Below are 16905 nucleotides of genomic sequence, written 5' to 3' on the forward strand. Positions count from 1 at the left end.
TTTTACACTTGTTCTGCGGAATTATTTCAATGCGTTATTTTAGTAGAATCAATATATATAGAATGCCAGTGTCGCTGCAGTGCTCGTGGTAAACATCACACATTTGAAAATTATGTATTTACATTGTATGCGCATATGTGTGAGTGATCGATTCGAAACGGGAATCTGATTGTCAAACTAAAAAGGCAACCCAATAAAAAATCTTTCTGCTTTTTCGTAAATCACGTAGGATAAGTCACCCGATTTGGTCGTTTTAAGGTATTTCGTCGGCAGAAAAATTTTCTATTGGGCAATTTAACAATGTAGTTCCCGTATCCAAGACACGAACCAGCAACATGTTTGCCACCAAAATATCCATGAAACACCAGCGACACTGGCATTCTATATATATTGATTATACTGTTATTTTCGCTTGCCTGCTTAAAACTCACTGACATGGTTGCCACGTTTAATTAAATTTATCATTCATTTATCATTTTACTCTTATTGTTTGCAAAAGCCGTATATTAGTTATTGTTATAAAAATAGTAATACCACGGATATTACCATATACAAATTCGTTATTTTATTTCCGCAGTGTGTAAAATTGAAATATTCGAATTGTATTGCTGATTGCAAGGAAAATTGTACCATCCAAAGTGTGATATCGCTTGTAAAAGTGCTATTTTACTTTAAATCGTTTCAGTATCTTCGGCGCACTTTTTCGTTATATTCCAAGCAATAAGTGCGCCGAAGAGACCGAAACGATTTAACCTAAAATAGCACTTTTATGAGCGATTGCGCACTTATTGATTGGACAATTTTTCTTGCAATTGACAATAATGCAAATAAACTAAAGCACAGTTAAAATTAGTTTTAAAAAACATTTGTCAAATGCAATATATTCGGTCCAAGCGGCGACCCTGTTCATATGTATCGTTCACGGTTCGGCTGGGCAGCCATGTTTTTGCAGTCAACATCTAACCATTTGCGTAAATGAAACAACATGACTCCGCTATATGTTCTGTTCGTTTCACTCTGCAAAGTCATGCAAGTATTTTCAAATTTTAGCCAGATTTTTTTTAATACCCACGCCGGCAGTAGATGTTGGCTACTGTCAAACCTGTCAAACCCATTGAGTAGGGATAGGATTGCCAGTCCCTTGGTATCGTTCTATATCTCTTTCTGCAAGCGGCTCTCTGGAGCATTTTACGTGACAAGCGACATGGTAACGTGCTGATATCGCTGATATTGATACAGGGATACCAGATTTGTCTGCAAATTGCAGATTTCTGGGGTTCGTGCGCAGACATAAAAAAGAATGCAGATATTTGCAGTTTTCCGAAATATTCTGCAGATTTAAGCAGATTTTTTACCCGTAATAGTAAATATCCCGATAAGAATTACAAGCAAAAATTTAGCTTACGTCTCTCCGACGACTTGCGACAAATTCTTATTGGCAAGTCCAGTAACCGTGCTGGTTGCACTTTATTGTGTTCGACATTCGAGTTCGTTGATAATAAGTTGGCATGCTGGCTGGCAACGTGGCAGAAAAGTTTTGGTTTTTGTTGTGTGAAAAAAAGAGAAGGAAATATTTTTGTTTTTGTTTTCCCCAAAGGTTCGATAATTCGGCATGGGTTTTCGCATAAGTGTGAACAGGTTTCAAAATATCTTTTACTTTCGTAGTCGCTTGATTCGATTTATCACAGTTTCCTCTTTCCGGTAACCGGTTTCAGGTTTCGTTTCACTTTCATTCGGTTTCGGTTCGTTCGGGAGAAGCCAGCAGTGCACGTGTAAGTACAGCTTTCGCTTGCGGCTTGCTAGTTTAAAATACGAAAAAATAGAATTTCTCCGATGAACCAGATAATGAAGAGTTTTTTGGCGCGTGGCCAAGGCCAAGCAAAAGTTTGGAATTTAGGTAAGTGCGAATAAATTGTTTTATAATTTTTCATCTTGCAATGCATCCTCGAGGCTGATCTAGTCCAAATGCTGCGTTTCATCGGTGGCACAACCAAACATCAGTCCCTGATCTTCGACTGCTATGTTTAGTGATAGTTGATTTTGATTTAGTGAGCAGTACATTACAGGTTTTGTAATCGAATCGTTTGGAGGAGTCGTCGTAGCCGATGTGTTTTACGGTCTTATGTACCACCTTCTGATAGTCAAAAATGGTCTTTGAAGTAATCTCTCAGTACAGGAAAATCATTTCAGTTTTCGAAATTGTTTCACAGGCTACTTTTGCGTTTGGATCCTGCGCCAAATGTGCATCGACAATTGCGTCACTGATCTGGTCGCACATCTTGTCCGGATGCCCTTGCACGGATTCTGAGGTGAATAGAAATGAATAGCTCAAATGTAGGACATCTCGTTGCTATTATGGCCATTGCTGCTGTCGGATCCGATGGTCGCTTTCGTCTGCGTCATTTCGTCGAGTTGCTTGTATTAATCACTTGGAAACTTTTTTCTTCTGTTAAAAACTGCACCAGATTTTTTCGCTATTGGCTCATGAGCACTTTATGGATGTTCTTTTGCACGGAATGAGTTATTCACTGCGATGCTTACGGATTTCTATTTGCAACTAGCTGACCCGACAAACTTCCTATTGCCACAAATTAAACTGTGTTGTACATAAACCGTGAAGCTCGGATGACCTTTGTCGCAATCTCGAGTTTTGCAATTTTCTGCGAGGAGTTCATGGGTGGTATAAACAAATTTTACCTCCAAAGTAGAATACAACTCCCCCTATTGCTGAATTGCCCAGCTGAAGGAAGGTAATAGAGGTCAGTAGACCTAGGAAAACTAATAAACCTAGATAGCGGTGATCTCTGCGAGGGGGCTGCCCTTCCGCTGTGGTCGGCCCTCCCGATGGCGGGTCGCCGGCAACACTCGCTGCCTGCGGCCGTCTCGCCCTGAATCATTTAGTGTTACTATTGATAGTTTTGATTGATTGTTGATTGGTCTTGTTATTGACTAATGTTTTATGGAAGTCTAAAATTTCTCGAGTTTGATTAGTTTTTGAGTTACGCTAATATTTATGTTTATGCTGTATGTATTATGCTGTTTTATTTGTATGAGAGTCCTTAGCCCCCTACCACAGGAGTGAGGGGTCTCACACCATCATAAAAAAAATCCTGCCTCCAAAACCCCCCACATGCCAAATTTCCCAGTAAACCATTTGGTTTGTATATCTCGATTGCAACTGAGATATACGAAATCATATCTGAACGAAAAAGTTATATTTCACGCCATATAAGAGCATATATGTACCAAAGTGGAGGCAATATACGTGCGAAAATTTCGACAATTATTTGTAATTCTATTTTGCGTAGTTTTTATAACACGCAACTAAATACTCCTGAATATATGATTAAGATATAATCAAATATTGCAATCGTTTATACTGCTTTATAATTCACAGTCTAGAATTGTATATGAAGACACGCACGACTGCAAAACAACTTATTGTTCACTTCGATTTGACATACTCTAACCATTATACAATTTCAATGTGAAATTGACATGAAAACGATTTAATGTGAACTTTCTATTACGATTTTGTGTTATCTGGGTTGGTTTTATTTACTTGATTAGTCCTCAGAATCAAATCCATTTTTATAGGTATAGATTGGATAGACAGAAAAAATACGATTCTAAGTAGAATAAAGTTTATCTTCAATCGGTAAGATCAATACACTTGCAATGATACAAACTCGAATTTGTACACCAATATGCACATTTCGTCTCTCTACATTTGAAAGTTTACAGAAGTTTTAGGGACATGTTATTTAGGTAAAATCATAGTGTCAAATATTAATATTAAGGTAGGACATCTGGTTTTAAATAAAAGCTTTTTATTTAGCTCAAAAAAGAAAAAGAATTAGCGCATGAAAAAGATGCACGCAATTTCATATTCGTACAGTATTCGAATTAACAGTTTTGATTCCACAGATTTGGCCTAATTTCAAGGATTAGTATTTAATATGGTATCCCTTGCTCATTGCAACTGCCTTTTTAGACGTTTTGAAATGCTGTCTACGAGTTTTTTCGTGTATTCGGTGGGAATTTTGTCCCATTCGTCTATCAAGTGCTTTCTAAGATCGTTTTTGTTAGAAATGTGATGGTTTCTAACTTTTTTGTCGAGGGTCTTTAATGGGACTGATATCTGGAAATTGTGGTGGAGTATCAATGCCTTTTGAGCAGTTATAAAGTAAACATGTCGTGCCTTAAGTCTTGGTGAAACTTGAATCTTGGACTACATCCCATTTTGTTGGCACTTGGTTTCAAATTTTGCTTTAAAATGTTGAGATACACATTTTGATCCATTATGCCATCGAGGAAGTTTAAGTTGTCAACACCTTTAGCAGAAATTCACCCCCATACCATAACTCCACCCCGCCGTGGTTAACCGTTGCTTTCAGATTTTTACATTTAGTTCATCGTTTGGCTTACCTCATACAAAACGACCATTTTTCCAAAACCAGATATCATACCTTAATATTAACATACCAGATATCATACCTAAAACTTAAACTGTTAAACTTTCAAATGTAGAAACACGAAATCTGATGTACGAATTCGAGTTTGTATTACTGTAATTTTAATTTTCAATTTCAAAGCACTCGCGGAGCCTCGCTTCGGCCCGTCTACAGTTCGCAAAACGTGGAAAAAGTAAGGTTGTTTTTTTATTATTAGGGACTGCCACAGAACAAGCACTTAAATCTGCTGCCGGATCTAGCAACTCTGTTTTGGAACCTGTTCTGCTGGATTCAGATGCTTTCCCAGAAGTAGTTTCTGTTCCCGCTGTTGATGTTCTGGACACTACTGCTGTTCGCGGTAATAACGCCGTCATTGCTGACTCTACTGCTGCCGGATCCGCTAAGTCTGTAGTGGAATCTGTACTTCTGGAATCTGGTGCTTTCCCAGAAGTAGTTTCTATTCCCGCTGTCGATATTCTGGACACTGTTGCTGTTCGCGGTAATAACACCGACATTGACGCCGATGCGTAACATTCGGTTGATATTGAATAGAATAAGATAAGTTAGATGCACTCGATTTCGTTGATCGTTTCGCAAGACCTGAATGCTGTATTATACACTGTGGTAAGAAAAACCATTTAAACTTTTATTTTCTTTAATGTCATTTATTTTTAATATAGTTTATACCGATGCATAACATGCTGTTGATCAAATAGCAATCAACGTAGTTTTGTATTTTTTGTAATTTTCTTAGTAATCTCCCACAAGACCTAAATTCTATATACATAATTCTTAATATTTAATCGTTAAAATAGTAACCCCGAGCTCAACTTACTGTCGGTTATATGGAAATGACGTATACTGCTATTTCAATCTGTTTTCCCTTACTAAAACCTTAACAATTTCTTCTATCGCATCCATTCCTGTACAAGAAATTTGTGGGTTCAAAGCTGAGCAACCTGCTTGTACTAAACATAAAATCCTGAGGAAATTCATCTCACGCAAATACGAAGGTTCCACCTTCAAAAGGTTCAAACGGTTCAAAACCACTTGCTTCAAGCAACGCAAGGATAAGAATCTGTCAAAGAATGAAGAAACAGAAATATTTTTGACCAATTTTTATTTACATTCAAATAAGGGTAGTTCAACGAGTGTGAGAGAAATCGTGGAGCTTCGCAGTCGCGACGGTCGCGACTCAATTGGCGATGACGGCTTTCGTGGGTTTCTCGCACTTACAGAAAATCTCATACCGAACTCTCAACGTGTGCTGACCAAAGCAAAAATACTTCCCTCTCTTTTGTTCTTACCCAAAACCCCGAACATTGTCAGCGACGCTGTCATAGCGAATGAGGTAATTCTTTTTTTTTTTTTTGACGTAGGACTACGTCTTACGGCAAGTTTTGGGATAGGGTGTCATTCCAAAAAATCGAAAAATGCAAGCGTCACGAAAAATGAAAGGTTTTGAGCGATAATAGCTCAGCGGTTTTCCGATCGATTTTCAATATTCTTACACCAATCGATCGGAAAATCTTCTAAGAATTGAACCAAATGAAGAAAAGTATGGATTCTTGATGTTGAACTATTGAAAAATTGAAAACAATGAACCTATGTTATACCAGAATTCTCGCTTCGTGATTGGTTGGAAGATTCTTTACGATGATACCCATACCAATTTGATATCTGTGCTTGGGAAGTAAGCCAAAATAAGTGACCAAGTTGCCTCATTTCAACAAGATTTCTTAACACCGCGGTTCAACCTAGACCATTTTGATGTCCTTGCTTGGGAAGTACACCAGAGAGAGTAACAAAGCCCCCTCGTACCAACAGATTTCTTACGAACGCGATTAAACCTAGTCCAATTTGATGTCTGTGTTAGGGAAGTGTGCCAGAAAAAAATGACACAAGTTTGTTGTCCCAACAGATCGCAAATTCTTTACTGCGGGACGATTAAACCTCGGCGAACTTGATATCTGTGTTGGAAAAATGTGCTATAGCTGTAGTGTTCGGTTATAATACGACTCTGTATGAATACGCATGTTTGCCGTTTCATTAGAAGTGTAGTGGAAAGATGTGCTGTTGATAAAATAGGATTGAATTGGTAAAATCCGTTCAACGTGGGAAACCATGGATAATAAAAACAATCTTTAATTTCAGTAAGGTAGCAGGAAAGCAATAGTTTGCGTTCTTGATTTTGTTAAATTGTTTTCAAATGCACAATCTTTTGAGAATTGAACGTATGCAATGTTACTACTTTGATAAAAGTTACATACAACGCATGTAGCATGTAATATGTTGCATGTAGTTGTATACATGAAGAATCGAATGATTACAAGCATGAATACATGCCACTATCACTACAAAGAGACTTACGTAGTCCTGCGTCACCTATATATGCGGTCGTGTCTTGTACACAACCCCTCTGATTTTTTTTTGACGAATACGGGTATGACGGGTATGATGCGAAGGTGCCATATATTTATGCCAATTGATTCAGGCATTCAGGTAACATTTGAAATCAAATTTCGCCTTGAATGTATTCAATAACCTAATACGATTTAATATAATCTTAGATGATTGATGCAAATACTTCATTTTCTCTAAGTATTACATGATTTAGGCAACTGCAGATTTTTATCAACATTCACAGACTTTTCAAATTCGGATACCAGATATCCGAAAATATTTTATGGCATCCCTGTATTGATATTACGCTTCCCCGTGCTGGTACTTTGACAATTCGCAGATGACCCCATCACGGGAAAGCAATATCAATATCTGCAATGTTGTCAATTCGTAAAATGGTATCTGTACCGCAGAGACAAAAAGTGTGTAAAAGGTTTTTAAGTATTCTACAAGTAATCCTTCAATAGAGCACTCCTCGAGCAGTAAGTGGCAAACTAATAGCGAATTTGTTTATTCAATCCGGGTTGGAACTAGATGAACTTTTTGTGTTCATTTGCTCCTATCTGACAGATAAAATTCATCCAGTTCCAACCCGGATTGAATAAACAAATTCGTTATAAATCTTGATGTCGCTACCATCGCTGCTATGTAACTCCAGCACGATGAAATATTGATAAAGGTACATGGATATTTTTTGATTCCTTTGGCAAACTATTTCTGGAGGGCGCTACCGACAGATTTTACACACAAAAATCGATTACTTCCTTCGAGCCTGTTAATCTGTTATCTGTGGTAACATAGCGAGAAAAGAAATAAGCAAAATCAAAGCAAAAAAATAAGCAAAACATCGAGTTTCATTGAGCTTGCTGACGTTTATCGTACGCACACATCGACGCGTGATTTGTTGTTGTTGTTGTTAGATTTTACATTGATTCTACACGTTTGTTTTTGTTTTCCCCCAGTTATACCCCGGTAAAAAACATACGTTTGAGTGATAAACGATAAGTTTTTGTAGCCTTTTGCACTGGGCTTAGCTAGCTCTATTGTTCGATGTTGTACTCGCTGCTCTCGTTAATGGAGCATTCCCTTGGTAAAATTGCTGCAAGGTTACACGGAGCGAAAAAACTCCAGTTTGTGTCAAACAAAATGATTGTTGCTTTAAGCCTCAATAAAATATTTTTATAACAACCTGAAAATATTGTTGTTTCAAAACGAGATTCTGTTTGAATCAAGAAAATAACAGTTTTGCATTAAAAGTAAAGTATTTTCAAATTTGAAGTTAACATTGATATAACAATAAATATTTCATTTCAATCATACATTTCAGTTTGAAACAAAACGAAATTTTTGTTTGTGCGTAAAACAACCATAAATATGGTTGAAACTACATTTTTATTCACCGTGTAGCTGCAAGGTACTGTTGTTGCAGTTGAAAACCGTAATAACCGACCTGCGACATTCGGTTTTATTCTTGTTCTGTGTGTCGCAACTAAGTCGCACGTGGTGTGCTGTATAGCGCATCAATGTGCGATCACAGCGCACCACGTGCGACGTAGTTGCGACACTCAGAACAAAAATAAAACCGAATGTCGTACGTCGGTTATTACGGTTTTCAACTGCAACAATAATACAATAATCAAAGCACAAAGAACAGATTAACAGGCTCGAAGGAAGTAATCGATTTTTTGTGTGTAAAATCTGGCGGTAGCGCTCTCCAGAAATAGTTTGCCAAACGCATCAAAAAATATCCATGTACCTTTATCAATATTTCTTCGTGCTGGAGTTACATAGCAGCGATGGTAGCGACATCAAGATTATATATAGTTTTCCCATGTTGGCCACTTACTGTTCGAGGGGTGTTCTATTAAAGGATTACTCGTAGATTACATAAAAACCTTTTACACACTTTTTGTCAATTACCTGGTAGTCTGTTCTCTGTGATCAAATGTAACTTTTTTCAAAGGTGCGCGTATAGTAATCATCGCTGTTCGTAACCCCTTGTGCTTACCTAATACGTAAATTATCATTTACCCATGCTGTCCGTAAATACTTTGGAGCAGCGTTCATTCACTCACCGAAGACGAAAGTCGAAACTCGAAAAGTGACAGCCAGAGTGACAGCGACATTTGCGACGTGAGATACGACCACACTTCTGATTCTAGGAAATGTAAGTTGAATGTTTAGTTTCGCGCATTTATTGGCGTTTAAAATAGTTTTAAAGTGTACAGTGTATATGTTTGTAAGTAAATTTTCAGTGGCGTTTGATGCTTTGAATCCAAATTTCCGGTACCAGCTCAAAGTAACATTAGACTGCGAAATAAGACCTACCCACATGTCGCAGCTGAAACGATTTCTCTTGGAATTCCACGCGGTCGTGTATTTAGTATTTTTTGCTTTACTAATTTAAACAGTAAAGTAAAGTGTAACTTGCTGAATTACCATCTTTAAAGTTATGTGTGTTTTATATTAAACCACGTGCTACAATCGTAAAGCAAATTCCAGAAGTTGAAGTGTACCGTTTCAAAAACACGTAATCTGAAGCCGCTAAAGCAAAACGGATATCATAGTGTCCCACAGTGCTCTTACCCATATTAATTTAGTTTAATAACTACTTCCTTTATAATGTAAGATATTAATCGTATTAACTTATTTACTTATTTCATTGCCAACATTATTTCACGGGCAGTATGTACCATGATTTTGTTGACATTGAATTTAATTCATACACAATCTAACGTGCCTAAAAATAGAGCCCAAATATTTTATATAGAACGAACTCCGAGAGTGTTGGTTTATTATACATTTCTTTGTTTAACGTATTCTGCTTCATTGCAATCGTACATTTTTCTCAATTTTATATAGAATATTTAGAATTTTATATAGAATATTATATTTAGAAACCTTCAAGCGGTAGAAAAAATATGTTGCAGACCATCCACTGATCTAGAGAAATTATCTTGGTCATGTAATTTCATGTTCAATTTGTGCATCGGTGATTTGTCGTTTATGTTGTAGATTCATTCGCGATCTGCTCTGGCTAGAGGTTGATTGATTTAAAATAGATCAAAGTTAAATGTTTAATTATTCATACCTATATATTCGACAACTGCTCTCACAATAATTTTTCTTTACTTTCAGTACACATCTGTTTAACCGACGTAAGCAGTACATCGCTGTATGTATGCATAGAGCTGCCAATTTCAGCAGGTTTTTCTCTAAATCTACCACGCTTAAGTCACTACTACAGCTAGTGACAAAAAATAATCGAACAGACGCTAGTAGAATTGCTTCAGTTGCATTGTCGTCACAGGTTTCTACAACAACACACTCCAAACCGGTAACGATGAAGTACATCATAGTTACTGGTGGCGTCATCAGTGGCCTCGGCAAGGGCGTCGTTGCCAGCTCCCTCGGAACATTGCTCCATTCGTGCGGAATCGGAGTCACCTCCATCAAGATCGATCCGTACATAAACGTGGATGCAGGAACATTCTCTCCTTATGAACACGGTAAGCGTATAGATTTGATTTTCTGGCAATGTTTGTATGTCATTATTGGATTGGGCAAATATTGGATTTTTAAAATTATATATATTTCAAAACACTCAAAACATATGCTTCTTGCCGAGAGTTATAGAAGGCTTTTATACGAGAACTTTAACCTCTTATAAGTGAAATTAAATTTAAAATTTTTGTATATAATTTGATTCCTTTGCAGGCGAGGTATACGTTCTGGACGATGGCGGAGAGGTGGATCTCGATCTAGGAAATTACGAGCGATTTCTAGATATCACGCTACATCGTGATAATAACATTACTACGGGTAAAATTTATAAAAAAGTGATTGATCGAGAACGAGTAGGAGATTACTTGGGGAAGACAGTTCAGGGTAAGATAAAAAATTGTCAGTATTTATTTGCATATATTAGCCTACTTTATAAATTTTAGTGGTACCTCACATTACGGACGAAATTCAGGAATGGCTGGGAAGGGTGGCCACAATACCAGTCAAAGATAACATTACCCCAGAAGTGTGTATCGTGGAACTTGGTGGAACGATCGGTGACATAGAGAGTATGCCATTTGTCGAAGCACTCCGCCAGTTCCAGTTTCGAGTGAAACGAGAGAATTTCTGTCTTGCACACGTTTCGTTGGTTCCATCACCTCGCGCTACGGGTGAACCGAAAACCAAACCTACGCAGGCCAGTGTGCGGGAACTTCGTGGGCTGGGACTTAGCCCAGATTTGATCGTCTGTCGATCGGAGCATCCGATTGGTAATGAGGTTAAGGAAAAAATCAGTAACTTTTGCCATGTAGCTCCAGAGCAAGTAATATGTATACACGACCTGTCGTCTATCTATCATGTCCCGTTACTAATGGAAGAGGCGGGTGTGATTGACATGGTGAATGACAGACTGAAACTGAATCTGACTTCAACACGACCAGTTCAATTCATGCAGAATTGGCGAGACCTAACGGAACGCATTGATAATGTGTACAAAAAGGTTACTATTGCTGTAGTAGGAAAATACACTAAACTGCAGGATTCCTACGCGTCGCTGTCCAAATCGCTTTTACATGCATCATTAGCCGTAGGATATAAAGTTATTATCAAATATATTGAAGCCTGTGATTTGGAACGAGAGACCAAACATAACCAGCCCCAGTCGTACTACGAAGCCTGGCAAGCTCTCACAAACAGCCAGTAAGTTTTGCTCAAATGTTTCTTTGTTTGTGAATTAATTTTTTATTGTTTTTTTTCTCAACAGTGGCGTCATTGTTCCAGGAGGATTTGGTACGCGTGGTGTGGAAGGAAAAATTCGTGCATGCCAGTGGAGCCGAGAAAACAAAAAACCTTTCCTTGGCATCTGTCTCGGTCTACAGGCTGCCGTTATCGAGTTCGCTAGAAATATTCTGGAGATCGAGGTAGGTGAAAACGTATCAACACTGCGTTCGAACACTGCTTTTTCTAAATGATTTTATATAACCGCGTCTGGTCTTGAAACATTCTTATAAAACCGGGTGCTTGGCATACTGTGTGTGATCTCTTATGGGAGTTCAGCATCGTTTGCTTTCGACTCTCTCGTTCCGACGGCGGTTGTATTTGAAACTCATTTTAATTTTTTTGGTCACACTTAGAAGTAACAACGCGTGACAAAGAAAGGATCATGTTCGAAATACGATAATTTCTAATTTCTGTTTTATATTTCTAATTTCAGAACGCAACTACTGCAGAAATTGACCCAAAATGCGAGCACCCGTTGGTCATAGAAATGCCCGAACATCACCCAGGACAATTGGGTGGCACAATGCGTTTGGGAAAGAGAACGACTATCTTCAAGAAAGATAAAAGCATTATGAGTAACTATAGAAAAACATTGACGATTATGTGAGTGAATTTTTTACCAACTTAATTTTGTTTCCCAGGGCAATTATACGGCAACGTAGATCAAATCGAGGAACGGCATCGTCATCGGTACGAAGTTAATCCAAAGTACGTCGCTCAGTTGGAAGAGAAGGGTATGAAATTCGTCGGCCATGATTCGGAGAAGACTAGAATGGAAATCATTGAGTTGAAAGACCATCCGTATTACGTCGCCACACAATTCCACCCGGAGTATCTTTCACGGCCACTCAAGCCGTCCCCTCCCTTCCTGGGCCTGATTTTGGCTTCAGTAGGTAAGCTAGATTCCTACCTACAGCAGGGAAATAAGCTAGTGTCGCCGTCGTACGTTGCAAGCGAAAATTCGTCTGATGAAGGCTTAGGGAACTAGGGATAAGACGACTATCAGGAGCAAAAGTGTAACTTTATAGTTTTCCATGAAAACAAAGCAGAATTCTACTGTGGTTGTTTTTTTAACGTTTCTTCAATGTTTTTTACAATGCACGATAGGACAATTTATTGATAGGATATATAAACTCAGACTTAATGTGATTTTAAAATTTTGCTTTTTGGAATGTGAAAAAAATATAAAAATAGCTATAATGAAATCTAATTCGTCTTCATATATAGTTTGTTAGGCATAAGGGACTAAATTGACTTGACTCCTATAGAAAAAAGCGCAAATTTAACATTTTGTATTATTAATTAGCAATAATTATTTGGCTTAATTGTGGCAGATATGGTTGAGACAAACAGGACACGGTTATTAAGGGTAAACCCACCGCTTATTTTGATTAATATTCCTATCCGTCAAGAGAGTAGTTGCGGTGTGAATAAAATATGGCGGTTAATTATAAGCGAAAAAACGGTGATAACAACCGTGGCATGGCAGATGTTAACAGATTCAACATATAAGTCCTATTGTAATAGTTTTTATGTAATTAATTATGTCCTTTAAGCCCGGAATCCCCACAATCAAAGAACAAATGCCATCGCCAACGCCAATCGTAGACGGAATTGCTAAGCTTAATGTTTCGAATTGAAGAAGAGCAACCAGGAAACTGCAAGACGGTATTAATTCAATTGAACCGAATGTTAGAGGGAAATGCATAACCACTTGACACTGAAAAGAAGGCCATGAAAAGTGACATAACTTATGAGTATGAGTGAATCGTAAATATTTTTAACTTTGATTCAATTTAACTTAATTTGGGATCGTGGTACATTGGAAAATGAAATCCCAACAAGAAATGTTGCAACTACCGACAAAACAGAAGTTGGTTGTCATAGATAACAAATCGATATCGATAAAAGCGAGTAAATTAGAACTTTTTTTTAAATATGGTTGTATTACAGGGTGTCGATTACCTGGAAAATCAGGGAAAACCTGGAAATGTCAGGAAAATTCGTTTCAACCTGGAAAAGTCAGGGAATGTCAGGGAATTTCATTTGAAGTCAGGGATTTTTGACATGGGAAGAAAATATACCGGAAAAGTTAAGACTTCGCAAGAATAACATTTAGGTACTAAATATCTGGCACCTTTTCACTCAAGGCCTTCGCGTATATCTTAATCAAATATAATACGAGACGTTATATCTACTCACGTGCTGTGTTCAAATTTGCGAGTTTCGAAATTTCGAATTTCATGAATGTGCGACCTGGTTTAAACCTCAACAACGGTTGAACCGATTTGATCGATTCTGGTTTCAAAGGGAAGTGCTCACAACCTAATCGATCATTATCAATATCTTTAGGATTCTTTGATATTAATTGGATATTTAGATCAACACTCAAAATAATTTTCACGTTGAAATTACGGGAAAAGTTATGTGAATTTTTTCCACCCTACTTTTCCCGTACTATTTACGTGAATTTAATTTAGTTTGCATTAGTATGCGTGCATTTACGTGGAAATCAGATAGATGTTATTGTATTTTCCTATAATGTTCAACTGAAAGTCACTTAACTCCCTGTAGAGAAATTTACGTGATTTTTCATATGGAAAGGACGTGTGGATTATTCTGCGTGAAAAATTCTGGATAGAAAATTTGCTTATTTTGTACGGAAAGTGGCATAAAAAGGCCATACCAGCAAATTTTGCGTCTAGATAATTCAAGACTTCCGCACCGAGATCGGACTGTTACTGGAACGAGGACTAATCAAACTGAACCAAGATCAGCCTTTGAAAATTTACTACGTTGTTCAACCTGAACGGGCCAGAACCCGGCCTTTAGTTTTTATTCTCATGTCGATCATTAGAGAAAACCTACGCTTAATGCGTATTCGAATGAAAGACCATATCAGCTTCAAAATTCTGATTTAGTCTAACAAATCAGTCATATCTTCGAAATTCCACTGCGAGCAGAGGATCGATAGAGTCGCAAACCCGAAGTTTTCCTGAATATCAGAAGCTGGCTGGAAGTAGGTCGAATAAAAGATCGAAGGTCAGGTTCTAAATAATACGATGATGCTGCGATGTTCGATGAGTCGTTTGGCCTCGAAAGTTTTTATATTTATGACGAAGTGTTTCCTGTTCCTCAAATTTTGATAACAAATCGAAATAGCTGCTCAGACAAATCGGACTTTGTGTCAGAAAATATCTTCAAATTACTTTCTAAACTAAAGACCAACCTTTATGTTTATTGTTTTGCATAGTTAAATGTTTGAAGCGGATATATACCCATTCATTACATGTAATCTAACAGGCAAGACGGCTCTCCCACATCCCTTTGGCAACCAGCCAAACCAGATAAACCAGCAGACTATTTCTTTTTTTTTTCGAAAAGATATCTTGCAAATGTTATTTAGCTTGATTCTTTAATTTCGATGTGCGTTAATTAAGTTCGAATCAATTTTAATTTTGCACATAGAAATTTTGCAAAAAAGGTGAATTTGAATTAAAAAGAAAAATTGAATTCATTAGGAAATGATAATTCAAGAGTAAACAACCAATTAAACCAAACAAACCCTTTGATACGTGAAATTAAGGAGATATTTTGCGTCTGGAATTTTTCGAAATACACCTGGAAAAACCTGGAAAAGTCAGGGAATTTTATTTTCGCTAGATAATCGACACCCTGTATTATTAAATGCTTCCAAACGGAAACTTTTTTAGCTGCACACGTATTTTATCACAAAATGGGCTCTAATTAAACCCTTTTTTTAATTTGGCGGGCCTAGCCTTTACAACTCAACAACTGAACAAAGAAAATCGAATGCCGTTAGCGAATCAGTAATACCTTGTTGCTAAAAGAGATCTGTAAAATTATATTTACCAAGATAAAAATAAAGTTGGTTGAAGACAAGTTTTAAATTCCGGTGTAGTTTGCCTCACATTTGGTAACACCAAAACTACAAAGCGCCCCCATCGTATGGTAACGATCATGGACGCGCATCGTGACTAATCGCCTCGATTCTGGATTCCGATCGACGTTGTTATAGTCAGGGCTGAAAACAGTTGACAGAAAACGATGAGTTTGAAAAAAGGAAAACATCTGTTCATTATATTCCCTCTATGGTAGCACAAATATCAAATCATAGCACCCAGAGATATTTGTTACCTACATATATGATATATATCCAAAGGTAACCAAAGGTAAAGGCATACGATGTATTCTGTTCGAAGCGCAATTTCTGATCGGATCCGACTTCGATCGGTATGTAGAATAGAGACGAATGTTTTTGTACCCGATCGGTACCCAACCTTAAAGTTGTTCCACGGAAAAGACCCCAATTCTAGCACTTTTTCTGAGTAATCCATTCCATACCCTGAGCCGCATCAATTTCTATCTTTAAAAATGGCTGGCCTTCAAACTGGCCAAAGATGAGCTAATGGATTTCATAATAACACTTTGGTACGACTCATGCTGCGGTCGTATTCATTAGAAAACGAAATGTAAATCAAAATAGAAACTAATTCTTGTACCACAAGAAAGGAATTATAATTTTTAAACTTCAGCTTGTGATTTCTGTAATAAAGATGGTAGGAGCAGAATGTAAAGATGCACCGAGCTTGAAAAGCCGAATTTTTTGAAAATATAGTGCTATAAATTCAATGTGTAATTCGAATAAAACGATGAACCGAAATGCATTAAAGGTTTAAACCACGAGAAAATATTTGTGAGCATCTGTTTATTAAATGTGAAGGAATAATAGGAAGCAGTAAAGAAAATTCGTAAGATATTTTTCGATAATAAAAAAAATAAAAATAACCAGACATTGATGATGCTGTTTTCAATTGGCAAGAATAACATTGTGAAAACATGGAAATAGAAAAAATCGCATCTTTTTAGACATCAGCTGCAGCAACACCTGACTAAAAACCTTGAATATTTTCAGTCGCCATCCTAAGTTTTCGTTAATTTTTACTGTGAAATCTAGATGAGTGAACGATTAATACGACTGGGAGAGGCTGTAAGATTCAGTAGGATTGTGGCATTAGCTCTGCAATTGTCCTGTACTCTTAAAGCTGGTTATGAAGTCTGTTGTATAAAAACCGAAATGACGTACCCAGGCTTTGCTTTGCTTTAAATGATTACCCATTATATGGTACTTCCGCATCAGCAACAAAGTACTAGAAGAGCATACGTAATAGTCTTGGAAGTACGTACCTCTAGGTGGTTGCTTAACTGGCTTGCCGTGCTAAGACAAAGCCTGATGAACAAA

General features: G+C 37.3%; 1 protein-coding gene across 3 annotated transcripts; it reads left to right on the forward strand.

Moving 5' to 3' along the window:
* Positions 1-8983: 8983 nt before the first annotated feature.
* LOC128741773 (CTP synthase-like) lies at positions 8984-16449 on the forward strand. 3 transcript variants are annotated; one of them, XM_053837804.1, is made up of 7 exons: positions 8984-9024; positions 9996-10366; positions 10575-10745; positions 10805-11561; positions 11626-11782; positions 12076-12217; positions 12284-16449. In XM_053837804.1, exons 2-7 carry the CDS (start codon positions 10039-10041, stop codon positions 12628-12630), a joined length of 1902 nt encoding a protein of 633 aa, XP_053693779.1. In that variant the 5' UTR covers positions 8984-9024; positions 9996-10038; the 3' UTR covers positions 12631-16449. The 3 variants fall into 3 exon arrangements, with proteins under 3 accessions (XP_053693779.1, XP_053693777.1, XP_053693778.1); XM_053837802.1 differs by lacking the exon at positions 8984-9024 and adding an exon at positions 9029-9096; XM_053837803.1 differs by lacking the exon at positions 8984-9024 and adding an exon at positions 9107-9481.
* Positions 16450-16905: the final 456 nt, after the last annotated feature.

This window comes from Sabethes cyaneus, chromosome 3, assembly GCF_943734655.1.
Source record: "Sabethes cyaneus chromosome 3, idSabCyanKW18_F2, whole genome shotgun sequence".
In the NCBI taxonomy this organism is placed as follows: domain Eukaryota; kingdom Metazoa; phylum Arthropoda; class Insecta; order Diptera; family Culicidae; genus Sabethes; species Sabethes cyaneus.

Excerpts from the sequence above, each read along its gene's own strand:
- LOC128741773 (XM_053837804.1), top strand. The coding sequence starts at position 10,039 with ATGCATAGAGCTGCCAATTTCAGCAGGTTTTTCTCTAAATCTACCACG. Across the intron at positions 10,367-10,574 it reads ATTCTCTCCTTATGAACACG|GCGAGGTATACGTTCTGGAC; the intron begins GTAAGCGTATAG and ends ATTCCTTTGCAG. Across the intron at positions 11,783-12,075 it reads GAAATATTCTGGAGATCGAG|AACGCAACTACTGCAGAAAT; the intron begins GTAGGTGAAAAC and ends TTCTAATTTCAG.